Consider the following 27,048-nt stretch of genomic DNA (forward strand, 5'->3'; position numbering starts at 1 on the left):
CCCGAGGGGGCGGGGCGAGGGCAGGGGCTCCGCCTCGGGGCGGGGCGCGGGCGGGGCGCGGCGGGCTCCCTCGGGGTCCCCGCGGGCGGGCACTCGGGCGGCCGCGGCGCGATGGAGGCGCCGGCCGAGCTGCTGGCCGCGCTGCCGGTGCTGGCCACGGCGCTGGCGCTGCTGCTCGCCTGGCTGCTGGTGCGGCGCGGGGCGACCGCGAGCCCGGAGCCCGTGCCCCCGGCCAAGGCCCCCGAGACCCCCGCAGCGCCCGGCCCCTGCGCTCCAGAGCCGGCCGCCGCGCCGGAGAGCCCGGGGGAGCTCGAGGGGCCGGGGGAGCGCGAGGCGGCGCCGGCGGTGGCGGAGGAGCAGGCCGCCGAGGCCAGACAGGTACGGACCCGACCACCCCCCCGGACGCCCCTTCCCCACCCCGGGGCCCGCCTCCCCCTCTCCCCCCGGGAGCGCAGAGCAAACTCGCCATCCCCCCCCCCCCCCCAAGTGTCGGCGAGCGCCCAGCCTGTCGGAGTTGTGTAGTGTGTTCTGGCGTTCCACTTCCCGGCCCCCGCTCCCTCCCCCCCCCCCCCCCCCCCCCGGCTCGGGTCACACCCACCCCTCGCCCCGCACCCCTCCGGCCCAGGGCTTCCCGGATCCACGTGCATGTGGCTTATTTCAAGGTCCGCAATAATGAGAGTTGTCTCGATAACGAAAAAATAGTCATAGTTTAAAAAAAAAAAGCTGATTTTTCTTGTTAAGCCAATGTGAAATCCAGACTCCAGAGCCAGTGAGGTCTCGGTTGGGAAGCGCATAGGGCGGGGCCGAAAGAAGACGCCTTGCACAAATGCAGTCATTTCTATTGTCGTTTTCAAACTGCACACATGCTTTGGCACATCTCCCCTGGGCTTGCAGATAAGCCTGGCCCGGATGGAGTGGAGGAGTGAGATAAAGCCCTCCTACAGCACAGCCTAGCACCCCCAAACCCACAAAACCAGCCCTCCTGTTCTGCCCCAAGCCCACTCCCTGCGGTCCATCAGCTCTGTCCTGACTACACGCCTTGCTTCAGGACATCCAGAGAGATGTGCGCTCATCCCACCAGCCCCACACACTTTTTCCAGTGCGTCTCTTTACATTGGAAACCTACTTGCCAGGCATGAGACAGACACATTGCCAGGATTTCGGCAACCTTGACCCTGAATCAGGAGGATCAGAATGCCTTGCTCTTACTCCCAAGCCCCTCTTCCTGCATGGGAGGGTGGCTGGAACAGTAGAAGCCGTGAGCAAGCTGCTTGGGTGCCCCGTCAGTGTATCTGCAGTGCCCTTTTGAATTTTGCTGGACGCAATGGTTTACACTGAAGAGAGCCCTTGAGGGGAGAAGGCAGTGAGGCTGGGCCAAGGCGTTTCTCTTTGCTGAGTAAGTGTGCCGGACCCCTCTGAGCAGGCGCGTTGTTTGACAAGTGGGTGACTAATTGTGTCAGGAGAGCGGATTCTCACCAGCCTGGGGAGGGCTGTTGTATTCCCCCCGGGGAGGACAGAGACTCCGCTTTAATGGAGGCCCAGCTGCTCTTGCCAACCTCACCTGTGATGATGGCAGGAAGAGTTTCGGACCTGTGCTGATGTGTTAGGTTGGCTCCCATCTTTGGGATTCTTTCTGCACTCACAGGCTCCTGGGCACAGGAGAGACCTATGGGCCATTCTCAGCCTGCTCCTAGCTCTCAGCCAGCCCCGCTCCTACAGCTTACACAGGGCCCTTTATCCCCCAGCAGCAAGTTCTAGACGGAAGTTCGCAACGCCTGTCAGTGGCGCTCAGTTGTGTCTTGATTCTCTGGGTGACAGCACCTCTGAGAGAGCTTTCTGCACGGGCTGAGAGCCCTCAGCAATCCGAGATCCGAGATCCCGGCGGGGTGGGTTCAGAGTCGTTGGTCCAGCTCAACCAGAACATAGTGTGCCTCTGTCAAGAAAATGCTCGTCCTGCGGGGCTGAGGGGGCGCTTTGGAGGACAAAACACATCATAGAGGTTCACCTGCGGGGCAGCTGCCCCATGACTCTGAGAGCTGAGCCTTGTGTCTGTCCTGCCTGTGCGACATCCTGTCCCGAGATGATCCCAATGTAAGGGTTCCCTCGAAGTCAGTTTCCTCACTCAGGGCTCTTGCCCTGCCCGTGTGGGTTCAGATCCCTAAGCCTTGCTGAGTTGCTGCACGAGCCCCCCTCAACTCCAGCTGGCAAACACTAAATCATGACTGTGCCTCAGGCCTTGGGGTCAGGTGCTGGGGGAGGGGACACATATCGCTGTCCCCTGCTCTGCCTTCCCAGTGGTGGCATTAGCCCTGGAAGAAACTGCTAAGAAATTGCGTACGGACTGGGGCATTTTCAAGATCTGATTATCATATTGTGGGCCCGGAGAGCGGGAGAAGGACCCTGGGGAAATGAGGCCGGGTGGGGGTGGGGGTGGGGGGCGGAGCAGCCACCTTGCCTCACTCATGGTGCTTCTAATCCAATCATCTTCCTGCCCTGCCAGGCCCGGGAGGCCCAGGGCAGCTGCTGCCTCTGATTCACAAAGCTGATTGTTGAGAAGGATCGGAGCCCAGGGAAGCAGCCTCCCACTGCGGCTATAGGTCACGGGGAAGCGGCCCGGCGGAGCTGGGTGGGAAAGTAGAGTGATGGGCTGAGACACCGGGCAGCCACTAAAGAAATGGGGGGTGATCAGCCGGCCGGGACAGGGAGGCCAGGCAGAGGGCAGAGCTCTATTATTAGAACCTCTGTCTTGTCATGTCTCCTAGGGGTGAGTGTAGGGGTGGGCAGCGGAGGAAGCATGACAGGCATGCCGCACCCTCACAAAGAATCGCGGCGAACAAGGTCACAAATAAGAGTTGGTCCTTTTAAGGCCTGGAAACAGTGCTTTGCGGGGCTGAGGTGTAGGTTGCAATTTTAGGATGGCTGGGCTTCTTATCAAATGGAGGTGTGGATTCCAGCAAGGCTATGTCATAGGATTCCCAAACAGTGGTCAAGGTGAAGGTCAAGGGTCACCCGAATAGTACTAGAGTTACGTCCGTGCCAGAACTCAGGCTTCTGGGCACTTGGGTCCTCGCTCTGCTCGGCCATGGAGTCAGGAAAACGTCACCAAACACAGAACAGGCAGGGAGACTCATCTCCACTCAAGACTAAAGAGACAAAACAGACAAATGCGATGCCTGATCCTTGATTGGATTCTGGATTGGGGTGGGGGTGGGGAGCTATAAAGAGCATCTTGCAGATAACTGGAAGATGTTTCAAATGAACGGCTTATTAGATCATTTTATTGCATCGATGCTCAATTTCTTGCCTGTCATGCTGACATTGTGATTATGTAGAAACATGTCCTTGTTCTTAGGCAGATGCATGCCTGGGACACCGGGATGACTCAATCGGTTAAGCGTCTGCCTTCAGCCCAGGTCATGATCCCAGGGTCCTGTGATCAAGTCCCACGTCGTCAGGCTCCTTGCTTAGCAGGAGGCGTACTTCTCCCTCTGCCTGCCGCTCCCCTACTTGTGGTCTTCCTCTCTCTGACAAATAAATAAAATCTTAAAAAATAAAATAAAATAAGAATGAAGATGCATGCCAAACATTTAGGGATGACTTGTCACAATTCTAATAGTTACACATATACGCGCACAGGAGAGAATGGAAAGATGGCAAAATGTTAATAATCGGTGAATCTAGGTGAGCGGTGTATGAGTGTTCATTGTTTAATTCTTCTGATTTTTCTGTGGGTTTGGAATTCCCCAAAATACAGTGTTGGAGAGCACACTTACCGCGATGAACACTGAGAAATGTATAGAATTGTTGAATCATTATATTGTACACCTGAAAGTTTTATAACACTGCGTTTTAATTGTACTGGAAAAAAAATACGGTGTTGGAAAAAAGAAACCCAGTGGGGGATTTTCTCAGGAAAGGGCTTGGTTTTTCAGACACTCGGGTGGTGGTGTCTGATTGGACTGCACAGTCTCCTCCGGCTGCCCTCACTGAGGAGCTGGGGCCTGGTTCACCTTTTTTTTTAAGGTTTTATTTATTCATTTGTCAGAAAGAGAGAGAGAGGGAGCACACAAGCAGGGAGAGCGGCAGGCAGAGGGAGACGCAGGCTCCCCGCTGAGCAAGGAGCCTGATGCAGGACTCAGTCCCAGGACCCTGAGATCAGGACCTGAGCCGAAAGCAGACGCTTAACCAACTGAGCCACCCAGGCTCCCCGCTGGTTCATCTTCTGAAGTTACCCTGCTGTTAGGTCCATGCTGTGTCCCCTACCCTCACCATCTTCGTCACCACAGGTGTGCCCCTGTGCCCCCCACCCCCTGCAGAGGCCACAGAATGATTTAGGAGCAAGCGAATCCCCTCCCCCATCATCTGTCCCGACCTTCATGATGTCAACATGGCCCCGCTTTCTGTTCTCTTAACAAAAACACAGAAGCCAGCTAGCGGAGGGCCAAATAGATACTTGGCAGTTGTTCATATCACTTTGGAATCTTGTCTCAGTCAGCTCAGGCTGCTATGACAAAATACCACAGACTGGGAGACTTAAACAGTAGACATTTATTTCTTACAGCTCTGGAGGTTGGCAAGTCCAAGATCAAGGTGCCGGCCGATTCAGTTCCCAGTAAGAGCCCGCTTCCTGGCTGGCGGACAACCGCCTTCTGGCTGTGTCTGCACATGGTGGAGAGGGAGCTCTCTGGTCTCTTCCTCTTCTTATAAGAACAATAATTCCACCCTCGGGGCCCCACTCTCTGGACCTCATGTAACCCTAATTACCTCCAAAGCCCCCCCCCAAATACCATCACACTGGGGCTTAGGGCTTCAGCATATGAATTTGGGGAGTCTATGACAGGTCTAGTGGTTTGCTGGGGAGGAAACTGGAAATAGTCCAAATGTTCATTAATTAGGACGTTGGATTACTTAGCAAGCTGGTAGAACTAAGTAAGGAAAAGTGCAGATCATGAAACAGTGTGTTCACAGTAATGACAGTTTTGAACACCCCCGAACAGAGGACGGTGCCCAGAGCTGCGAACAAGAGTTCAGTGTTCGGTAGTGCAAGAGCGTCTTTTAGGCAGTCATTCCAGCTCACAGGTTTTTTTCCATGTGAGAAAGAAGTCCGTGGACTTTCCTAATGGCTAAACTTTGTTCTTCCTTCCAGAGATAGTCTTGTTGGCACACAGAAAATGTAGCTGTCGGTTAGAATTTCTACTCAGTGGGAAGTAGTAAATTTTTAAGGAACGTATCTTAAGAAAAAAGCTGCCTAGCTTTGGAGGGTTAGAAAGGAAGCACAGCGCGTGCGCCCTTTCCGACAGTCTCTGTGGCCCCGTTCTTTCCCAGACCGTCGGCCTCAGCCACAGTGTGGGAGGGCTGAGACGACCGGAGACCATGGGCGGATGTGCTTCCTGAGAAATGCCCAATCCCTGGTGGCTCAGGCATTTCTGGAACAACCTGAGTCCGACCACACTCGCTTGGCCACTGATAGGGACAGATGAATGAAGCAGGACTTTGATGGGGCTCAGAAACCTCCTCTAAGGGGTGCCCTGCACGGACGGAGCGGCTTGCTGACCGTCCTGCTGCTCCGTCCGAGCCACGAAGGAGGTCTGGGACACTGCAGCGGGCTGTTCCTGCCCTCCTGCCCCGGAGGGAGAAGGATCGGTCACGTCCTCCTGGCCACAGTGGCTAAAGAACAAATGACAGTAACGGGCGCTAAGGAAACCCAGTGTGAGAATTCATGGTACTTGTTCACCTAATAGTTTTGCCTCTGAATAGCCATAGGACTTGGGGGAAGTCCTATAACTTCTGGCCTCCGTTTCCCCACATGGAAGGGGTTGAACTAAAACCACTTGGGATCTCTCCTAGAGCTCTTAGCGATGCATGGTCATCTGCTCGCCAGTTACCAGCTCCTGTTTCGTGGCCTGTGGGGGGGAGGAGTGTGCATGTGTGAGCCCGTGTCTAGCATTTGCAAGTAAGAACTCCTTGCACTCATTGTTAACTCTGTCCGGCCGACCTCTGGTTGAGACAACCCTGGGCATGTTCTCAGCAAGAACCTAATTCTGTGACCTTGGTATGACTAGTGTTTCTCCTGGCCGGTTGCCTATGTGCCGACGACTCATTCTGAGATCGATCCCAAGACTAGCAAAGACCTCCAGCCCAGTGGTGTCCTGTGAAGATCAGTAAACCCTACTCCAGGGTCAAACCATTCTTATCTTTATTTTTCATGACGTCTCACCAGTTCCTGTGCCGGCGGTTGAGGCCTCCTTAGAGACTTTAAACACAAAACCCCTGTCTTCTGTTACGATCTTTAAAGTTGGTCCTGGTCAAAGTTCTTCAGCCTGGTTGGTCCCCAGCAGAGTGGTTTCATTTCCTCCCACCCCTCTCGTTCTGGTTGTGTCAGTCCACGAGCTCTCCTCCCTGCGCTCAAGCGTCTCTGTTTATCGCCTGTCCCCCCCCCCAAATGTAGACACAAAAATTCTGCCTCATCTTTGCTGATAAGGGGAAAATGGGCATTTCTGCCCCTGGGTGGTTTTTTTTTTTTTTTTTTTTTTATGAAGCTTTTGTTGCCCTCCAAATCCTCTTTGTAGGAACAATGCCAAAAACTGTTAATCTGATAGGATTGGATCTGGCATGCTTGGCCATCTGAGCCAGAGTGTGTGTGTGGGGCTTATGAATGTGCCCTCATTTGGGATATGAGGTCGGAGTCCAGGATGGCCGTTTTAGTCTGGCTGGTTGAACTCCCGCTCCGCAGCCCGGCTCCTCCCTGCCCCGGGGCATTGTGTGCTGGGCCCTGAACTCTAGATCTCAATCTACCACCCTCCCCCTCTCCCCGAGCCCTGCCTCATGAGTCAGTCCAGTATTCGTCCTTTGTTCTTTGTCTATGCTGGAAAAGCTCATGCCCATATCAACTGGAGAACTCACTTCTAGACCTGTCTTCCAGAACATGCTGCCTACCGTCATCCCCCTGATCAATAGCTGATGATGCCCAGCCTCTCCTTGAACTTGACCCCAGGTGGCCGGCTACCTCCTCAACGCTTGCCCGAGGTTGTCCAGTGAGCCCCTGAGACCACTGTGTCTGTTAAGAGTTCTTGACTTCTGCCCTCGGCCCCTCCCTGCCCCCACTGTTCTTGGTCATCTGCTTGGAATTCCTCCACGGGCCCCCGGAGCTGCTCAGGCTGAAAGCCCACACAACATCCTTGTTTTCTTATTTTCCGGCCTGAAGTCCCTCCATCAGCAAGTCCTGTCACCTCTGTCTGCAGAATACCTCCTGTTTTTAGGCTGTCCTCTCCACCTTCCTGGCTGCTACTGTGGTCCACGGTTCACCTGGGCTGTGCTGTTCCCTCCCAGTGGCTCCCCCCACCTCCAGCCTGCCGCCCACGTTCCACCCAGCAGCGGACACCATCTTTATCACATGGAAACCACACCCCAGACTCTCCTGCCCCAAGCCCTGCGGTGGCTCCTGTCACAGGCAGAATCAATTCCGAACTCTCAGCACGGTCCCCGTGGCCGGCTCTGCCTCTGGTCCCCGCTGTCCCCGCACTCCCTCCGTCGCGTCCCCGAGCTCACACACACCAGGCCTACACCTCAGCTGGAGCCTGGGATTTGCTCTTCACTCTGCCTGGCAGACCCCTCCTGGCCCAGACTTCCAGACGATGGTTCGTCTTCACCTTTCTAGCGTCTGTGTCCCCCGACCCCTACTTCAGCACGCCCCCTCTCTGGCTTTCTTCACGGCACTCCATGTGGTCTGGGTCGTCCTTTATGTCCGTGTCCATTGTCTGCCCAGCAGAATGTCGGCTCAGGAGAATGGGCCTGGTCTGCCACGTTCACGGCCACGTCCGCAGCTGTTACAGCAGGCTCAACACACAGCAGCACCCAGTACGTGCTTGTTGAATGCGATAGCTTCAAGAACAACGAAGAGAAGGAACACTGGCAGCCCCTGCCACAAGGCAAATGCTGCCTCCTCGTAGCACTGTCCTGGGCAGCAGGCCAAGGCCATTTCTCTTCATGCCCCAGGCCTCCCACCCAGGGCCTCGCGTGTTGTCTGCGTTCGCTAGAGCCGTGTGTCATGCCCCAAAGGGGCAGACTGCTCTGTAAGGTAGTGCGCTCCCCGAGGCTAGAAGTGTTCAGAGACTGGATAACTGGTAATTTATCAAAGGTTTTATCAGCTAGGGTTTTGTCTTGGGTCAAAGCCACATTAGATCAGTGGTTTTCTCACATTTTTTAAAGTACTAGATACCATTTTTCTTCTTCAATCTTAGATGGAAGTCCAGTGTGTAAAGGGAAAGCAGAACTGCTCTGTGTGTGTGTGTTGGTGGGGGGGGGAGTCTTGGCCCCTCTATTCCCGCCTCCCTCCTTACAGCAGTCCCTTCTGTCCTCCCCACGGAGCTCCAGGGCTCTGCCTGCCGAGGCCAGGACAAAAACCCAAGCTGAAAACCATTCTTCCCAGATCCTGTGACCTCAGAGGACCCCACGCACACAGAGGAAGGACGAGCACTTAGAGGTGAATGGAGAAGGGCAGACCGTGTGCCCAAGGCCTTGGTTCCAAGGGTGACCCCAAGTTCCTGCCCACCCTCCCATGGCACACACACACCCCCCCCCCCCCAAAGGCAGGAGAGGAGAGCACTTCCCAGTAAGCGTTACAGACTGACCTCACTGCCTCTGGAAGCAGGAGAACCTCAGAGACTGGGGATTATTTGAATTGAGCACAGCCGTGGTGATTTTAGGGTTTTAGTGGGAAAAAAAACATCATAAAGCTGGCATTTGAAGATGTTCTCAGAGCAAATGAGTTGGAGGAGAGTGAAGTCAAGGACACGGTGCCGTGTGGGGCCCCGAGTGATTGGCAGGAGCATGGAGAATGAGGGTGAATCCCAGGGCCTGTTCGAGGGGATGGTGGCGGTTGAGAAGTGGAAAGGAACCCACAGCCTTGGATCACCATTCCCAGGCCGTGACAAAGTGTCAAAGATGCTGTGACCACAGAGAAAAACTGATGAGAGGGGCCAGTTGAGGATAAGACGTCAGTTCATTGTCTCCGGGGATGTGCCTTATCCAGCTGCAACTATGGATTTAGAGTGTTGGCCCGGGCGTCCTCTGCCTGGAGCTGTCACTGAGGCGCGCCGTGGCTGAGCTGTTTAGACTCGAGGGCGGAGAGAGCCGTGACCTCTGCCGGCCTGCCCTCCCCACCCAGCACGGGCGCTCTGGGAGCTGGCGCCAGCTCTGCGCTCTCTGTTGGCCCGCGGCTGCTCCCCCCTGAATGCAGGAGATGAACAGCCCGATTACCTAATGGAATCTTTCTGGGAGGCGGGGAGCCTTGTCAGACCCGCTCTGCCTGCGGTGGGAGCCGGGAGGCAGCCCCCGCGCCCTGCCTGGTCTCGGTGCCCGCCTTGGAAACCTTCTGCAGACGTGCTGCCGGGGATGGGCCTGACCCAGGCTGCGGAGAAGTGCATGGGGAATCGTGCTCGCCCTCGCCTCGCTTCCCGCTCTCCGTGCTGGCTACTGCAGGGGAGGGAGGGACAGGCATCCCCGTGGAAGTGGACCTGTGGTCCTACACAATCAGCCTGGATTGACCGCGGGGCTTGTTGTAGCCACAGCCCGAGTCAGCTCTGGTGGCTGGTCACACAGTCCCAGCAGGTCCTGAGTCCTGAGTGCAGGACCCCAGGGCAGAACCATGTCCTGGGGCAGACAGAAAGATGACTGTTTCTCTCTGTGTGTCTGCCTCGTCCTCACCGCCCCCCCCCCCCGTCTCTGTCTCTGTCTCTGTCTCTCTCTCTCTCGGTCTCTCTCTCTTCCTCCTCTGCTTCAGCGCTGCGCATCGGGCTTGGATCAGCCAGGGCAGCCATAAATGGCAATGTGCTGCCTGCAGGCTCACACTGGCTCCGAGAAGCCTCCCTCCTCAGCCTCCGGGAGACCCTGGTCCCTGTGCTTTGCCTCCCCCCCCACCCCGCCGCCGAGCCATCCCTCCGCTGGAGGAAAAGGTTGGATTGGAGAAGTGTCCCGGGACATGTGAAGTTAAACCGTGGGCTCTATCCATCCAGTCGTGGAATGCCGGGACTCTGGTCAGTGAGGTGAGGGGGTTGGGTCCCAGCCCGAGACTGCTTTGGGGACCAGCCAGGATGACACCAGCTGTCTGTCCCAGAGGGCGTCGCCAATTCACAGCTGTCACGAAACTGATTTACTTCCATTAGAGCACGGTGTGTCGGTTTGCTGGGGCTGCCGTAACGACGTACCACAGACTGGGCGGCTTGAAACACAGACGTGTATTTTCTCCAGAACTGTGAGGTCCCGGCGCGGGCAGGGCCGCTCGCTCCCAAGGCCTCTGTCCCTGGTGTGCAGGTGCCGCCTTCTCGCCGCGTCCTCACGGGGTCTTTCCATGAGCACACGCACCCCGGGGTCTCTTGCGTGTGTCCTTTCTTACAGATTTCCTCTTAAAGGGACACCAGTCAGATTGGGTTGGGACCCACCCTCATCGGCCTCATTTTAACTTAATTCCTTCTTCAAAGGCTCTCTCTCCAAATGCAGTCACAGTCTGAGATACTCGCAGTTTGGACCTCAACATATGAATGTGGGGAGGGACACAGTTCAGCCCACAACACACGGGTACCATGCAGCACGCGTGGGACCAAGGGCGTTGACCAGAAACCCACAGGGATGGCCTCTCGCTGGCTTGCAGTCGGCACTCTGAGCTCTGTCGGGTTGTGCGGCCCCAGGCGTGGTCCTAGCCCAGCTATGTGGGGAAGCAAGCCCAAGGGTGGGACTCAGACCTCGAGAACGAGAACCCCAGGGGATTGCCTTCAGCCAGAGGCAGCCAGTCCTTTGCTGATTCATTCAACAAACACTGAGCTGGGGGCCAGAGTCCCTTCACCTCTCGGTTCAGGCCCGACATCTCTCACCTGTGCTTTGAACCCCCTTCTTGGAGTTCTTCCTGCCTCCAATCTTGCCCTCGCCACGCCATTCCACTTCCTGCTCCAAAAATGCCGGTCTCCTCCCGTTTCTCCCCATTTAAAAGCCGCGGGGGCCCCTCGTTGCTTTGTCCCCTATAAGATTGCCCGGGTCGGAGCCCTGCTTCCTGACCCCCGCGATCTCCTGCAGCCACACCAAACTCCAGCAAGTCCTTGCAAAAGCCGAGATGCGTCCCCTCTGGGGCCTCGCCCGACTCCTTAGACTCAGCCGAGCTGCCCTCCTCGGGGCCCCTCTACCATGTGGCTTAGATGCTTCCAGAAAACATACCTTCAGAACTGCACGTGCCAAAGCAGGATGGAAGGTGGGACGTGCTGTAGGAAGGACGGCACAGAGGTACAGCCCTTACTGACGGCTCACGCTCCAGCATTTCGTGCTTGTGCCGTATTGCCCTCCTTCGCTGTCACCCACACAGTTCCCCATCTGCAGGCAGGGAGCCCTGGAGGGAGGCCGAAGGGCCACCACGTCCAGAAGGATGGCCGTCTTTGTCCCATGCGCACTTTGTACGGGACCCGCCCATCTTATTACCGGTATCACCACTTCCGTTTTTCTGTCGTGTACACGTTTTTTATAAAATACAAGCAAAATGCAACAAACAGTGTTTTGTTTTGTTCAATCATGGACTCCTTCCCAGGATGGGGATGTCATCTCAAAGCTCACAAGGTAACCTAGAGAAGCCTGCGGGCTGGGGCTGCTCCCTGCAGCGCTGTGGGAACCCCCCGCCACCGCCCAGCCCTCAGCGGCTGCGCCACTGGTATCCGACATGGGCAGCCCTCCCCGCGAGGACCTGACCTGCTCTGGGCTTGCAAAGTGGAGTGTGAGCAGATGGTGACGGGGTGACAGCCACTCGGCTCGGTCAGCTTGCACAGAACCGGGAAAGGTGGGGGTGGAGCGACCTCCGGGACAACCACAGCCAAGGGCCTCTCCACCCACAGGCCCAGGCTCACAGCTCGAGGACCAGAGCTTCCTTCTCCCCCAGCAGAGTTGGGCCATGGGTCCCACCTGCAAGCTGGTCTATTATGGGAGGGGTTTTGACTGCCCACCGGGCCCACGGGCTTCAAGAGGCATCTTCCAAAGGAAGGAGATTTCTGCACAGACAGAAAACAGTAAGTGACCAGTCCAGCACTGCTTTCCGGACTTCATGAAGTCTCCAGTAAAAAGTCTGTTTTAAATTGCATCCCTGTATATAAAGCCACAGCATGCCAGAAATTTTATAAAACGGTATCTCTGTCTACCACACACGTAACATTATTTACCTTTCATTTAATTCCGGGATACGGGGGTACCCCCAAAGCTTTAGTGCAGTTTTAGGTTTTAATAGCTTGAGAAGTATAAATGCTACGAAGCTACAGCACACATCCGCTGAGTATTTACTATGTAAATTCCTCGTCTACTTAGCTTCCTGACATTTGAATGCCGAGTTCTCCATTTTAATTCTCTGTGCGAGCGGGAGTCTGGCTGGGTGGGCAGGTGGACGAGTCCTCTCCCACGGCACCTTGGTGAGCTGGTCAGCCTCCCTAAAGTCATGTCCAGGCGGTCAGGTACGCATCAAATCCTCGTAAAATCGACAGGCTCGAATCACAAAGGCAATCCCCCGGTCGGTGAACCTTGGGCCATGAATATGTTTTTGAAGTTTGAAAATCAACTAGAGGGGCTCCTGGGGGGCTCAGTCGGTTAAGCGGCTAACGTCAGCTCAGATCATGATCTCAGGGTCCTGGGATCGAGCCCAGCATCAGGCTCCCTGCTCAGTGGGGAGCCTGCTTCTCCCTGTCCCTCTGCCTCTCCCCCTCCTTGTGTTCTCTCTCTCAAATAAATAAATAAAATCTTTTTTAAAAAATGGGGCACCTGGGTGGCTCAGTTAAGCTTCTGCCTTCGGCTCAGGTCATGATCTCGGGGTCCTGGGATCGAGCCCCACATTGGCCTCCTTGCTCAGCAGGGAGCCTGCTTCTCCCTCTCCCTCTGCCACTCCCCCTGCTTGTGCTCTCTCTCTGACAAAAAAATAAAATCTTTAAAAAAAGAGCGAAAAGAAAATCAACTAGAGGCATGTCTAGCACTGGACTGGGATAATTACATGAATTTGAATGAGAAACATCAATATATTTAAAATGTAAATAACCTTTCCAAGGTCATTTTTGGGTATGTTTATAGCATTTATGCTTCTGAAATTATTAAAGCTGAAAATGACACTAAGACTTGGGTTGCACATTTTTATTTTTTTAGATTTTATTTTTATTTATTTGAGAGACAGAGAGTGAGAAAGAGCATAAGCTGGAGGAGGGGCAGAGGGTGAGGGGGAAGCAGGCTCCCCGCTGAGCAGAGAGCCCAATGCGGGGCTCGATCCCAGGACCCTGGGATCATGACCTGAGCTGAAGGCAGCCGGTTAACCCACTGAGCCACCCAGGTGCCCCTGGGTTGCACATTTAAAAAAAATATCAGTAGCAACCTCTAAATTGCTTTCCAACCTGCCAACGGGATCACAAGTACGGTTTAAGAAACAGCACACTTCAGAAGTCAAGTGCAAGATTCAAATGTATACCAGCCTCTCTCCAGGCCAGTGTTGGCAGGCCACCCTTCACTGTGTCCCTTTGGGATGGTGGGGTCTGCCTCCGCTCTGGACAGCAACTATTTGTGTAGATGTCTTCCCGACTGGATCATGAGTTCCTTGAGGAAGGGACTGTGCTTATTTCTCTTTTTTCTTGGTGTCCCTCACACATAATGGGAGAATCAGCCTCCTCTCCAGTCTCGATATTGGGCTGATTTCTGGGGTCCAGCCCTGAATGGGTTAATGGCTGTTTGTGTCTCTTTTTTTCTTTTACTCTTCCTTTAAAAAAAGAAAAAAAAATCAGATTTCACAGTTCAGAGACCCCTGTGTAGCATTTTCAAAATATGTTAGGAGTAATTAATGCATATTCATGCATCTTATTAGAAAATCCAAATATACTGAAATGTATCAGATGAACACAGAAGGCCTGTCTCTCCCCCAGCGGTATCCCCTCCCCCCATGGTCCTCACCCCCAAAGGTAATCACTGCTAAGGGTGCCTTGCGGGTCCTTCCAGAAAACCTTTCCTCAGCGTTGATGAGCATGTATGTGCATTTCCATCTTTATTTACAGCAAGAAGATTGCCCCTCTCACACTGTGCAGCCTCTTGTTTTTCCCCTTGGTAATTGACCCTGATGCATTTCTCACATCAGTTTGTATGGTTGCCTCTTTTTTAAAGCCCAGTGTTGCGTGGCGTGTGCACACCGTGATATATTTAACCCGTTAATATTGTGGTTAACCAAATCTATTTAACTGTAAGATATTTAACTCTAAGGATGAACATTTCCTTGTTTCCAGTTTGGCGTGTTTTCTGCTTCACACAAGCAGAGTTCTTGCATGAAAACCTGAACAGATGATTTTCCCGTCCAGAGCAGATCCCTAGAAGTGGGTTTGCTGGGTCAAAGGGTTGTCTCCTTTTCCTGCCTCCCCCGAAGAGTCCTGCCCCAATCTCCACAGCCACAAAGACGTTTTCCTGTGCAAAACCGGGGGTGAGAGGGGGGCATTTGGACAAGCCCCACGTACTGACCAACGGTGCTCCGGGCAGCACGGCTCCCCTCTCGGTGGTGCTGAGCAGAAGTCCTGCTCCTGCCTCCCGCCCAGCTCCTCCTGGCTGCATTTTGTGTGGTCCTGAGACCGAGAAAGTCACAGGAAACTCGGCCCTTCGGGGTTTGCCACTCATGACCGGCTGTTGGGCTTGTGCAAACTTGCAGGCCAGCTCTGCTCGCTCTGCTCTGTGAGGGAGCCTGCCGCCAGCCGCTCCGTGCTCCTGCCCTGGGAGCCGCGTGCCAAAGGCCTGGGCGTGCTGCCCTCTCCGCCGCGGGCGGCTTCCTCCTGTGCGTGCTTCCCTCTCTAAACCGGGGGGTATGTCCGTATTTGCCCGCCGGCTTCCCTCCGCAGTCCCCTGGGCCGCGTGTCCCCACTGCCCTAAAATCCCTGTAGCTGGAGGATGGGCGCATCCTGGTCCCCCCCAGCATTCCTGCAAGTTGAAGTCACTCCTTCCTCCCAAGAAGGCCATCTTGGGACACTCCTTCCAGCCATCTGTTTATTGAGTCCATTCGTGGGAGAGCGCCGGGCCTGAAGGAGGCGGAGCTCCAATTTTGGAAAGATGGACATGGAAACCGTTAGGGGTTGAAACGAGGTGCCAGGAGGCAGGGATGGAGTCTGCGCCCGCGAGCGCCGCTCCTCTGTGACGCCCGCCAGCCATCCTCTCGTGCCTTTCGTTCTACTCACTGGAGCAGGGGCAGGGCAGGGGGGTGGGGGTGGTGGATCGTGGGAGTCCCCAGTCCCATTACCAAAATGGCATCCAAAGTCTTTGACAGGCACCCACCCGGAAAGGGTAAAGGGACTGAGTTTCAAAGGTCAGAAGCACAGCTCCTCGGCCCACAGCCTCCCCATTGTCATCTTGGCCACACAGCGTTTGCACAGAGGTCATACGGACTCCCCCCGCTGGTTGACCGCGGCCCCAGAGTCAGGTGCCTTTCACCAAGGAGTCAGACACCTGGATGACCGTATCCGTGTGAACCGTCTCAAGCTCCGGGCGCCCGGGGCTGACTCTCTCCTTGTCTTGCAGGACCAGGAGCAGGACCAGGACCAGGACCAGGACCAGGAGCAGGATGGCCAGGAGGGCCCACCCCAAGCAGGGCCTGAGGAAGAGGATGGTGAGTGAGACCCAGCCTCCAGGCCGCACGCCCCTGGCCCTGTCGCTTCTGCTCTTTCTGTCCCCACTTTCCTGTCTCTAAACTGTGAGTTGTCTTCAAACACGGAAGGCCCATCTCGCCAGTAAACCGAGCACTCCGACCTTCCATTTCCTGCCCTGCCTCCTAGCTCCCCTCCTGTCACTGCTTGTGCATTTCGGTTTCTCGCCAAACGTCTCCCAATCTATCTGATGGAGACGGAAGCCGCTCACAGCGCCGCTGCCCAGGTGTTCTGCACAATGGAGGCCCCAGGGGAGGAGATGTCTGAGCAGCTCGGGCTAACTGGCCGGACTTCCCTGCCATCAGACTCTGGCCGGCCAGGAGAAGGGAGCCGGAGTGACGGGGAGCATTAAGAAAACTGGCCACTTCGAACCTGACTGGGTGGAGGGCGGAGGCTTTGCCCTGGGCACCCACAGGGGCCAGTGCCCCAGACAGACAGAGACAGAACCACACGTGGTCTGCGTGTCTGCTGGGTCTGTCGTGTTTTATTTCTTAAAAACAAACGAAAGCAACATGTCAACATTTGTTAAATCTATGTGGAAAGTACATGGAGGGCTTATTACTTGTACTTCTGTGTATGTTTGAAATAGTTCATCATTTTTTTAAAAAGCCAAACTGTTGCCGTGACCGACGGCTGGCAGGGGCAGTGGAAAGAGTGGGTTGCAGGAATGCCGTGACCGCGGCTGGTATGGGCGTGTGGGCCGGCAGCAGGGCAGCGCTGGGGGGGGGGGCCCACAGCTCCTCCCCTGAGGCCCCACAGGGCTGCGGCTTCTGTTGGTACTGCCTCAGAGGAGCAGGGAAGGGCGGGCAGCTGCGGAGGCGGGTCAGGGGGACCTGCTCTCCTTGGCGCGGTTGGTTCTCCTCCGTCATCTGCAGGTTAGAGACGCACGGGAACTGTGGCCCTGTGTCCCTGCCTTGTGGCCCCAGGCAGCTGCAGGGATGCTGGAAGTCAGGATCCTGTTTGCGACTCCGGGACACAGGAAGGGGCCGGAGCCAGAGGCCCCTGGCCAGGACAAGGGGAGGCTCACCAGCCTTACAGCCAGCCCTGTGCCTTGTCACGGGCCCCCCTCCTTATCTGACTGCTGCCTCCTGGACATCCCCCATCCCCCCGCCACCTCCTGCCAGCTCTGACAGGGTGAGGGAGGGGAGGTTTATGGCCGCAGCTGTCGGAGGATAAGAGGAACAGGCCCCCAGCCCCTCTGCAGTGAGCAGCTCAGCTCTGGGGCTAATTGATTAGTGTCGCTCAGACGCCCTCCCTAAGCGACCTGGTGATTCACAGAAGGCTGCAGGAGGAAGTCCTGCTCCCAGGAGGCCCTCACATCGAAACCTCCCGGTCTAGCAAAATTAGATGCGACTGTGTACCCCTTGGTACACCACACATGATGTGATTAGGTGAAATCCTTTTCTAGTCGTCCTGCCTGGCCCGGAAAACATCAGACTCATCAGACCTGCCCCATGAATGAAAACCTTGAGCCGTACCCAGCTGGCAGAATTTTTTATGTTTTATTTTTCTAAAACATAGCAACACAATGACCTTGATGTTGAGGTTGATTGGTTTTCTTTGTCTGTTGCCTCTTCCTGAGGTCCAGAATCGAGCGTTGCTTGTGAGCTCATCCTGAGGCCGTAGCCTCTGTGTGATCCCGCCCCTCTGGCAGGCTTTTCCGGCTTTCCTGATCACCAGGGACCCAGGCCCCTCAGACAGCAGCTCTGAATTACTCAGCAAAGTACCCAGACCCCCAGATGCAGGCAGTGCACACCCGGTGCTGTTGGAAGCTCCTGATTCTGTGGGCCCACAAGGAATGGTCCTGTCCAGCCTTTGCTTGTCAGCCTGAGCTCAGCTCAGCCTGGAGGAAGAGCCGGCCCATGGGGGCTGGGGTCCCCAGTGAGGAGGGGTGGGAATGGATTCCCCTGTCTCTGCGCAAAGCCCCATCTCACCTGGAGGATGAACCAAGACTCCCCCCCCCCCCGCCCCAATGATGACCTGGCCCCTCTCTACCATCCAGTGCCACTGGCCTCCTCTCTTTGCTGCACCTGTCTCCCCGGACACCGCAGGGCTCAACTCACCGCACTCCCTCAACTACCGTCTGTAAAACCCTCCCTGATGCCACCCCCACCCCACCCCCATGAAACTTCAAGCGGCCCCCGCCCTGCCTCCCACTCCCCTGTCCTTTCTGCAGAGCACTCATGACCAACTAAACTGTATTTGACTTGTCTTTGCTTGCTGTGTGTTTTCTTCACTGCTAAGGCCCCAGCCCCTAGCAGAGTGCTCACTAAATATTTGCAGAAAGAATGAAGAGCAAAGGAATCCTTGTACAAATGTAGTCACTTCTTCCTAAGGCAAGGCTTCAGCCCCTGGGCAGCTGGCCAGGGTGAGGGGGCCACAGGAGGGCTGTGGAGCCCGCCAGCGTCCTCCTCCTGGGCGAGGTTTTGGAGAGAGCACGGCCCCCATCACATCACATTTGGGTTCTGAATTTGCATCCAGAGCCTTCTTCCTTCAGCCCAGAGAGAAGCCGAATCCGAGGGCCCGAGGCATTTTCCTCCCCCTGGGCCCACATCAGCCTGTGTGATCAAACGGGGACAGCTGCCAGCTGGAGGTCAGGGTGGCCCGGGGCAGGATGCGGAGGTGTTTGAGATTCCGGACGTTGGAGTGACAGAGAAGTAAACTCTCCAGAGAACCGAGAAGGACCGTATCTGTGTGGGAGGGTGATTTGCGGGCCTCCGCATTTCCCTTACTCAATTCTTTAGGCCTTCATGGGAATTAGACAAGATAAGCCGTTGAGTCTTTGTCCCCGGGGGTGGCGGGGGGCTGTCTGCCCTACACCTGCTGGGCTGAAGGACCACTTAAGGGCATGGCTTCCTCTCTGAGGCCTGGCAGCACCTGTGTGGGCATTGGGGGGGAGATGGCCCTTTTGAAACTAACAAAAGGGGAAGAGGACCCGGAGTCTGGGGGAGGCCCCCAGCACTCAGACCCTCGCGCCAGCTCTGACCGAGTCTCCTCTCTGCAGGGGGAGAGGTCTTCTCCTTTAAATACAGCCCCGGGAAGCTGCGGGGAAACCAGTACAAGAAGATGATGACCAAAGAGGAGCTGGAGGAAGAGCAGAGGTAGGGACCACACAGCACCCGCGAGCCCTGACTGTCCTGCCCCTGCGCTCGGGTGCCAGGAGACAGGGCGAGCCTGCGGCAAACCGCTGCCCCAACCCACTGCCACTCCCCCATTTTCTGTTTAGGGGCTCTTTCCTGTCCTGGCTCTGTTCAGCCAGGCTCGGTTTCCCCTGAAGACAGTCCCTTTGGGGTGCTCCGGCATAGCTGGGGAGGAGGGGAGGGCCGCAGAGTCCCTCCCCTGCCCCTCGCCCCCACTGAAAAGGGAGAAGCTAGACGCCAGGGAAGAGCCTGGAGCAGACCGCTCCCTCACCCAGAGAGTTCATGACAAAACCAATCTATCACTTCGGGACAGGGCGCAATTCTTCCTGCTCATCCATTCGGCAGCTCCCCTCCCCTCCTCTCCTGCCCCTCCGGCCCCTCCCAGCCTGGCGTCTGCGGTCGGTTCCTATCTGTTCTGCTCCACGGAGCTCCCACAGCTGCAGCTGCCTAGCTTCTCAGCTTTAGAATCGGGCCCCCGCCCCCGCCGGACACCCACTGCACACCCGTGGGCCTCCCTCCATGCCGCTAGGGTGCTGAGGAACACTCTGGAAGCAGCAGGACAGCTGGGGAGGGAACCGGTGGTCAGACCCCCAGTCCAGCTGTCTCCTGCACGCCTCCGGCCGGCCTGGAGCCAGCCGTGCTCCGGTTCAAGCAGGAGTCTAAACGGGAGCCCAGGGGGGGGTTCTAGGGTCACAGAGGACAGGAGGGCTTATTCGAATGCATAACTCAGCCACTCTTTCATTGCCGCTGGCCACACCACCCAGGGTCCCTCCAAAGTCAGAAGCTGCTTTGCCCATGAGGATCCCCATTTCCCCTCCCGCAACTGTCACCAGCTCTTCCAAACCTGGCCTGGAAGGCTCTTCCCCTGGGGTGGAGGGGTGGTGGCAGGCCCAGCCTGAGGAAGACTGGGAGCAGGGGAAGGTGGCCTCCAGGGGAGCCACCCCTCGGTGCTGGCGACACTGCCTCTGGGTGTGATCTGGTTTGCTGCCTTTATATTTCAGGATTGAGCTGACCTCTGACCTCACTTCCCTGTAGCAAGTTCCTTAGGTCCTGAACCACACATAGTCTTGCAAATCCTTTTGGTAAGGAGATTGACTTCTTAGACCAGTGGTGCATCCCCCCTCCTGTCTGTTGATGTGTCCTCAACGTGACTGACACGGTCGAGCCCTCCCCTCCTCCGCCACCTTCATAACCAGTTGATACATTCCATGCACCGAGTGGCCTCTTTCTTCGCCAGCACGGGAGATGCTGTGTGACCGCCCCCCTCCCAGGGCTGCAGAGTTCTGGGACCCAGTGGACCTAAGTTCCTGGTGGGCCTCACGGACCAGCTGGTGGGGAGCTAGCGCCCCCTTGTGAGGCTGGGGCTGAACTGTCGTCCCCCTCTGGGACCGCTGGGTGTCGCCCTGCCGCTTCGGCCCGCCCTAAGAAGAAAGCCTCGTGTGGCAAAAAACCCCTGTGCTCCCGAGTGGTGGGACAGGCAGGTTTTCCGGGTCAGGAAGGGGTGGCCAACTGCAGCCCTGGTCAGTAAGCTCACTGTGACTGGAACACGGCCACTCTTGTTTTCCCGTGGTCTGTGGTGGCTTCCGCGCCACTGTGACCGGAGTGAGAAGTTGCAAGAGAGCCGCGTGGCCCACAGGGCCCAGAAGAGTCAGAATCGGGCCCTTTACCGAAAATATTCGCAGCCTCTGGATTAAGGATGGGGAGGGCTGGATGCGCTTGGGGTCCCGCAAAGGTCCCTGTGGACGGAGCTGCGGTCAGGACAGGCCTGATTCCTTGGGCTCGGGCAGGTGCTCCTGGTGGACGTGAGGAGTCACTGGAACAGGAAGGACAGACAGTTAGGGGACGGATGCCAGGCCTCAGGCTGCGGGGTCAGATGGCCACTGTCACTGGGCTCCGAGCCAGGACCTCAGGAAGAGGGAGGGAAAGTCTCTTCTCTGTTATGTTTAGACAGCCGACTCTGCATCGGCCGCGTGGGGGGCAGAGGGTCTTTCCCGACAGGGTTGTGGGGCCTCTCACGCACTTGGCTATTCCGTGGGGCGGAGACCGTGCCCCAGGGCTGCTCTTGGGGTGAAGGAGGAGATCTTCCCTCCTCATCTGCAGGCCTGTGCCCCAGGTGGAGAAGGAGGGGCTGGTGGACTTTGAGGCACTTAAACTCGGTCCTCGCTCAGGGTGGAGCTGGAGTTCACGCTCATTTTCACCCCTGCCCTTCCCCAGCATGCTCCCCGTGGCTGCTGCACGCGTCTGCCTGTGCCGTCTGCCTGCTGCCTCCTGCCCCTGCATGCGGCCAGCCCACGTGGCACTGCATGGGGCCCCTTGACTCGCACCCCTCTTGCAGCTGCTTCTGTCCCTCTCGTGGTGATGCTTGGGGTTGCAGAGGCTGACGAGTTCGGCTCTGTCTCTTCGTCTCCAGCACGGCAGTTCCTGTGGTTCCCCTGTGGCCCGGGAGAGCTGGCGGGTGCAAGTTCGTTCTGGTCCCCGCTGAGTCTAGGAAACGGCCCTGGGATTCCAGTATGAAAAAGAACATGCACATTATCGTCAAACCACTAAAACTGCGGGCCAGTGAAGTGTGCTCTATTCTTTGCCTGTCAGATTCTTTCCGACCAAACTCTGCCTGTTTCTAATCCCTTTCCTGGCCCTCGGGGTCCCAGCTGACTTGCAAGCTAGTTAACGAAAAAAATGCTGCAAGTCCCTGACTTTAAATTTATCAACACAGCCAACAGAACAGTCGTATGCAGAGCCCAAGTCCTTAGTGGTCACATGAGCCAGCATCCCCTAAAGCGTCACTTTACAAATTTTCAGGGCACAGCACTTAGGAAGCAGGGCTAAAATCAAGAGCCCAGATCGTTCCTCTGCGTGTTTAAATGGACCTTCCCATCCTTGGAACTGCTCACAGGTCAGCTTCCTTCTGCCCAAGGGGCAGAAAGTGGTCAGGTTTACAGATCCAGAGCTGGCTGCTGCCCCAGGAGGACCCTGCTCTGTCACGGCCTGCCCCCTCCTCCGAGGCTTCTCCTGGGGCTCAGGGCTCACGGCATCCTTGGCGTTGCCATGCCTGGCTGCTGGGGTGTGCGTTCCCAGCGCAGTCTCTCTGGGAGGTGCCACATCCAGCTTCAGTGTGGCTGGGACAGTGGGCTTGCAGGCTGCCCACTGCTCCTCCGGCTCCCAGAGCTAGCGAAGCCAGCGAGCTTGGCAGGAAAAAGAAAAAGCACCCCTGCCCACTCCTGTCCTTGTACGCCATCTGTTCCCACCTTCTGGTCCAGAGCAAAGTGGCCCAGGCTGGCTCGGATAGGCGGGAACCTGGGACCCCAGCACCCACTCCCTTCTGAAGGTCCTCAGAATGTCCTGACCTTTCTGGAAGGGGACACGACTCTGGTGGAAGGTGTTTTGTACGGCATAACAGGCAGGGGGGAGTGGAGAACCCAGGCTGTGGGATATTCTGCTGTCTGCAACCTGGTGAGTCCACGAAGGATTTGCCGGTGTCAATGTCTAGAAACGCGCGTGACTCTGACTCCAGAAGAGGGCGCCGGAGGGACAAAGTCAGAGCCCCTGTGGAGTCTGTGTGCTTCTGGGTGTCCTTTAGAAAAGGTGGGCAAGCATCCCTAGTGTGCCAGTGTCCCCAGGGGGACAAAACAGTCGAGCGTGACGGGATGGCCCCAGTGAGGCACACAGCCAAAGATCAGAGGCGCCCAGTATCTGACCTACGGTCCGCCCTGCCCACGGGCCGAGCAGTAGGGTCCTCCCGGCCTAACTAAATGCCTCACGGACTCCGGACTCAGAATGGGATGCGGCAGGCTGCTGAGGTCCTGTGCCGGGTCGGGCCAGCTCTAGGGAACATAGTGTCCTGCTGCAGGTGACGAAAAGCAAACTGCACCGTGTCTGAGAAACCAGTGTCCAGCCTGGCGTCTGCAATCCCAAACACCCTTCTCCTCATCCCCGTTCCCCAGTTCCTCCCCCACAATACTTGTTAGATGGAAGAAGTAAAATAAATGATCTTTTCTTCCTATTTCTCTTTACAGAACTGAAGAATAATGAAGTTATCCTTAGCCTCCTGCTAAAGGCTTTTCTTTTGGCATCTAAAAAGCTTGAGAGATAAAATGGAAATCCCCAGAGCGGAGCCGTGCAGGCTCCCAGGTGCCTCTGGCCTGCATAAATCCGCTGGGACCCAGACCCTCCATCAGGACCTGTCCCTCGGCGGGGAGGGTGCCGGGAGTGCCTTGGGCCCCGGGGTAGAGGTGTTCCTCCCCGTTGGTGCGGATTAGCTTGTTTAAGCAAGGGTTTCGTAGACTTTGGTTTTTCTTATGCTCTCGACTCACCCTTCACCCCTGTGATGTCACCAGCGACAGCCACCTTGTCATTTTAAAACCACCGTGTCATTTAAAACCACCAGTGTCATTTAAAACCAGCTTCATTCCAGTGCCCCCCACCCAGCCACCCACTGGCCTTTCCCTTCACTGGAGCCAAACCGTGAGAGACTCTGAGGCATTGCAGGCAGCCGAGGCAAAGCTCCTGTCCGTTAGCTGCCTCAGGGATGGTGGACGGCCCTCCTTCCCCTGGGGGCCCACTGCCCTCTTTCTGTCTGGCGGGCTTGGGTGTTGCGGGTCCCCCTGGGGGACACCAGTCTGATGGCCCCACCGCAGGGAACCAGCACCAGCTCTAGACCCTCAGGTAGAGGAGGCCGGAAGCCAGGCCTCTGCGGCTCCGAGGCCTTTTCACTGATGCTCTTACTGGCTCAGCCGAGTCTCCACCTTCGCTTTGGTGGGAGCAGTAAGAATAGTCTGCTTGAAACAGATTTCTTGACTATGCCGTTTCCTAGAAGGTGCCGCAGAGAAGTCAGGATTTCACCAGGTAATGAGATCAGTCCCAGATCCGTTTCTTGGAATTTTATATTGGGCAATATTTATACTATAGCAAACTAATCTGCAGCTTTTAGATGTGTTGGCTAAAACATTTTTTTAAAGCAGTAAGTTTATAGAAAAAATTTGTCCGTTTGAGAAGAAGGCCGGGATGCCAACCCCTAGGGCATGTTACGTTCCCAGTGCCCTTCTCTGGGCCTAAAGGCTTAGGATTAGGGTGTAGTGCAGATCGGGCAATAGTGGGCCAGCCGCGTGACAAGCAGATGTACCCTTGTCGCCACACATGTCCCCACACAGCAATAACAGCCGTGTCCAGGCTGGGATCTTACTGATACAGTAAGCAGGCGACTCTCTCCAGGTCCGTTATCTAACTAGTTAGTTGTCTGGAATCTTCCTGCACGTGGCTTGTAGGCACCAAGCCTCACGTACTCCTGGCAGCTTGGATCTGTATATTCAGCCTGTGTTCAGCCCAATAAACGTTGAGTAGATGATCTTGGTTATTGTGTGTTTTTTCAGTTTTGCTTTGTTTTTAAGAAATAATCTTTGAACCCATTAAAATTTGAGCTCTCTCTCATACTGGTGCCTGTTACTCTCTAGCAGAGTATAAGTCATAGGTCCACCCTGTTAAAAATGCCCAAGTGCCACAACCACCAAAAATATCTGAGAATTTGTGTTCGCTCGGGGCCAGCGGGAATGTGATTCCATCCAGGGAGCTCAACACACACCTTTCAATCCACAGTGCTGTCTTCGGACTGCAGGGTACAGAACACCTATGGCAGGCTCCTTCGCCTCCAGATGGGAAAACGGACTGTAGAAATCACATTCCCAGGGTGACAGAGAGGCTGGGATTTGGGACTTCAATATTTCAGTTTCTAGATGCTGCTGTAGCCAGAAAACCAACTTCCGGATGGGAGGTATGGGGTCCCACTGAAAGAATCTGTTGCATAAGACCAGACGCTCGGACCCCACCCCACCCTGGCAGCGTTCTGGGTGGCCAGAGGTCATGCCAGAGCCCAGCCACGCGGGACCTGCTGTGTCTGTAGCATTGCTGGCTGCAGGGAGGGGCTGAGAGGGCCGGGGCGCAGGGTGTGGTGGCCCAGAGACAGCACAGAAGCCAGAAGTCAGCCCTGCTGACAGCCCCGTGCATGGAGCAGAACAAGCAAGCCCCAGACCGTCCCTGCTTTGCGCTGCAGTCTTGTCCCACCCTTTCAAAATGTTTGCGCTCCTGGGAGTTGTCCCGTGCTGGTCAGATGGTGTGGCCGAGCCTCCCGTCAGTCCCAGCTGCCCAGCGTGTGCAGGCCGGTTCTGTGGTAGGAGGGGCAGGGCCCCGCTGGCCATAAGGTCTCTGTGCACATCAGGAAAAGGCGCTCCTTCCTCTGAGCAGTGAGACCCATGCCAACCGTGCCCCTGGGTCAAGCCCCCGTGTGCACCTCCGCGGGCGCCCCCAACTTCTCGCCTGGTAATGGTTTTTGTCCTCATCCCTCTAAACGGAGGCTGTCAAGAGCCTGTTTCTTCCTGGGCTCGCTCTCCAGTCACTTAACAGAACGGGCCTCTCCCCATTATCTCCCAGGAGGTGCGAGGTCAACACTAAAAGGGGGCCCAAGGGAAAACAGAGGCACGGGAACCCACAGGGTCACTTGGGTCCTCCCCAGACCTGCAGGGAACAGCCAAGACGTGGATCCCGCCTTTAGAACCTTCCAGCTGAGGTCATTCCGCCACACGAGCTCGTGGGTGTTGAGTGGGTTTCGCTTCGGTTTGATTTTCTTCTTGTCCTGGGAAGCAGACACGGCAGCAGCCGAGAGAGCGGGGCCCCAGGCCCGGGCGCGCGTGGCGTCCCCCCGCTGTGGGCTTGGAGCACCCTTTTCCTCTGTGTCCTCTCTTCCCCGCAGAGTGCAGAAGGAGCAGCTGGCGGCCATCTTCAAGCTCATGAAGGACAACAAGGAGACGTTTGGGGAGATGTCCGCAGGTGACGTGCAGGAGCAGCTCCGGCTCTACGACATGTAGACGGCCCTCGCCCCGCCAGGCCCTGGCCCTCACGGCGGACGTCAGCGGGCTCCTTCCCTCTCCCATACGTAGCCATAGAGGAGGATGACGCACGGCTCGCGCAGCTCCCACAGTTTAGGCCTCACGTTACAGGAATCAGGATCGCTGTCGTCAGAGGTAGACCTGTCGGCTAAGACAATGCTCCCCTGCCACTTCCTCCCATGCAGTTACGGAGGCTTCCAGAAAGCCTTCTGAGGCAGCAGGAGGAGGCAGCGTTGTTAGACTGGACGCCCAGGCAGCAGGACCTGTGACCCGTCTTCCCACAGCATCCCCGAATCCTTGCCACACCAGCTGCGGGGAGGGGGCCCGGTGCCCGGGGGTGCGAGCTGCTGCCTGCCCCGGCCTGAGCGTCCTTCTAGCAGCAACCCTCAGCCAACACGCAGCTTCCACGCGGGCACAGATCAGTGTAATCGGAGCCGAGACCCGCGAACCGCTGCTCCCATTTAAGCTTGAGACTGACTTCCCACAAGGGAGGGAGGCTCGTTGGAGCGCTTGTAACACACCCAGGGGAGGCTCGCTGCTGGGGAGAGACATCGAGGGTGCGACACGGTGCCCACCCGTAGGGAGACGAAGGCCCTCCAGGGGAGACGGCCGGGTGTGCAGGGAGAGGGCACCTGCCCAGACGGCATGCAGGAAAACACCGAAATGACCTGACGGGGCCGTGGCTGGGACGCCTCCGGGGCTCCTGGGGCCTCAGCCGGCGCGGGCCGAGGCGAATATAGCGGCGCCTCCGTGCTGCACGGGCCCTGCTTCCACTCACCCGTAGCAAACGGAGCTGGGGAGGGTCTGCTGAGGACAGAGCTATGAAGTTCTTATAAATATTGTGTATTTGCCGAAATAAAGCTAAGTCAACACCGTGAACTCAAAGAAGCGGTGGCCTTTTGTGCACCTGACATTCGGGTGGCGGGGGGCGAGTTACTCTCCTTCCTCTCTGCTCGCCACTAGAATTCTCCTCGGGCACCTCTCCTGTCTGTTGCTGTGATTCCTTTTGCGTCCTTGCTGACAGTCTGCACAGGAGGACGGTCTGCTGTTCTAGCCCAATGTCGGTGGTTTTCTTTTTTAAAAATTATCTTTTTGTCACTGCTTTTTAAAAAAATTCTGATTTGAGAGTTCTTTGTTCCCTTTGTCACCTCCCAGGGACCCCTTCCCCATCGTTTCCTCTCCCTACCCACTGGATGTGAGCGGCGAGCAGGGCCACCTCCCCTGGGGCTGCCCTGCCCATCGCGTTGCCCCGATGCCGGATGATGGGCCTTCCTCTTCTCCTGCCTGGATCCTTCTTCTCTGATTATACCGAACAGGAAAGACCCGTGCGTACTTGAGTCAAAACTGCCATGGCTGTGGGAA

At 56.5% G+C, this 27,048-nt stretch overlaps 1 protein-coding gene across 3 annotated transcripts; it reads left to right on the top strand.

Moving 5' to 3' along the window:
- The first annotated feature begins 75 nt into the window (after positions 1 to 75).
- Positions 76 to 26,565, top strand: MXRA7 (matrix remodeling associated 7). 3 transcript variants are annotated; one of them, XM_087854067.1, is made up of 5 exons: positions 76 to 378; positions 15,547 to 15,634; positions 18,676 to 18,772; positions 19,813 to 19,893; positions 22,825 to 24,152. In XM_087854067.1, exons 1-4 carry the CDS (start codon positions 112 to 114, stop codon positions 19,844 to 19,846), a joined length of 486 nt encoding a protein of 161 aa, XP_087710193.1. In that variant the 5' UTR covers positions 76 to 111; the 3' UTR covers positions 19,847 to 19,893; positions 22,825 to 24,152. The 3 variants fall into 3 exon arrangements, with proteins under 3 accessions (XP_087710193.1, XP_045670171.2, XP_087710194.1); XM_045814215.2 differs by lacking the exons at positions 19,813 to 19,893; positions 22,825 to 24,152 and adding an exon at positions 25,551 to 26,565; XM_087854068.1 differs by lacking the exon at positions 19,813 to 19,893.
- The last annotated feature ends 483 nt before the right edge of the window (positions 26,566 to 27,048 follow it).

This window comes from Ursus americanus, chromosome 23 (assembly GCF_024610735.1).
Source record: "Ursus americanus isolate L20-20 chromosome 23, mUrsAme1.1.p, whole genome shotgun sequence".
Taxonomy (NCBI): Eukaryota; Metazoa; Chordata; class Mammalia; order Carnivora; family Ursidae; genus Ursus; species Ursus americanus.

Coding starts and splice junctions, on each gene's coding strand:
- MXRA7 (XM_045814215.2), top strand. CDS start 112: ATGGAGGCGCCGGCCGAGCTGCTGGCCGCGCTGCCGGTGCTGGCCACG. Junction 379..15,546: donor AGGCCGCCGAGGCCAGACAG/GTACGGACCCGA, acceptor CTTGTCTTGCAG/GACCAGGAGCAGGACCAGGA. Junction 18,773..25,550: donor GAGCTGGAGGAAGAGCAGAG/GTAGGGACCACA, acceptor TCTTCCCCGCAG/AGTGCAGAAGGAGCAGCTGG.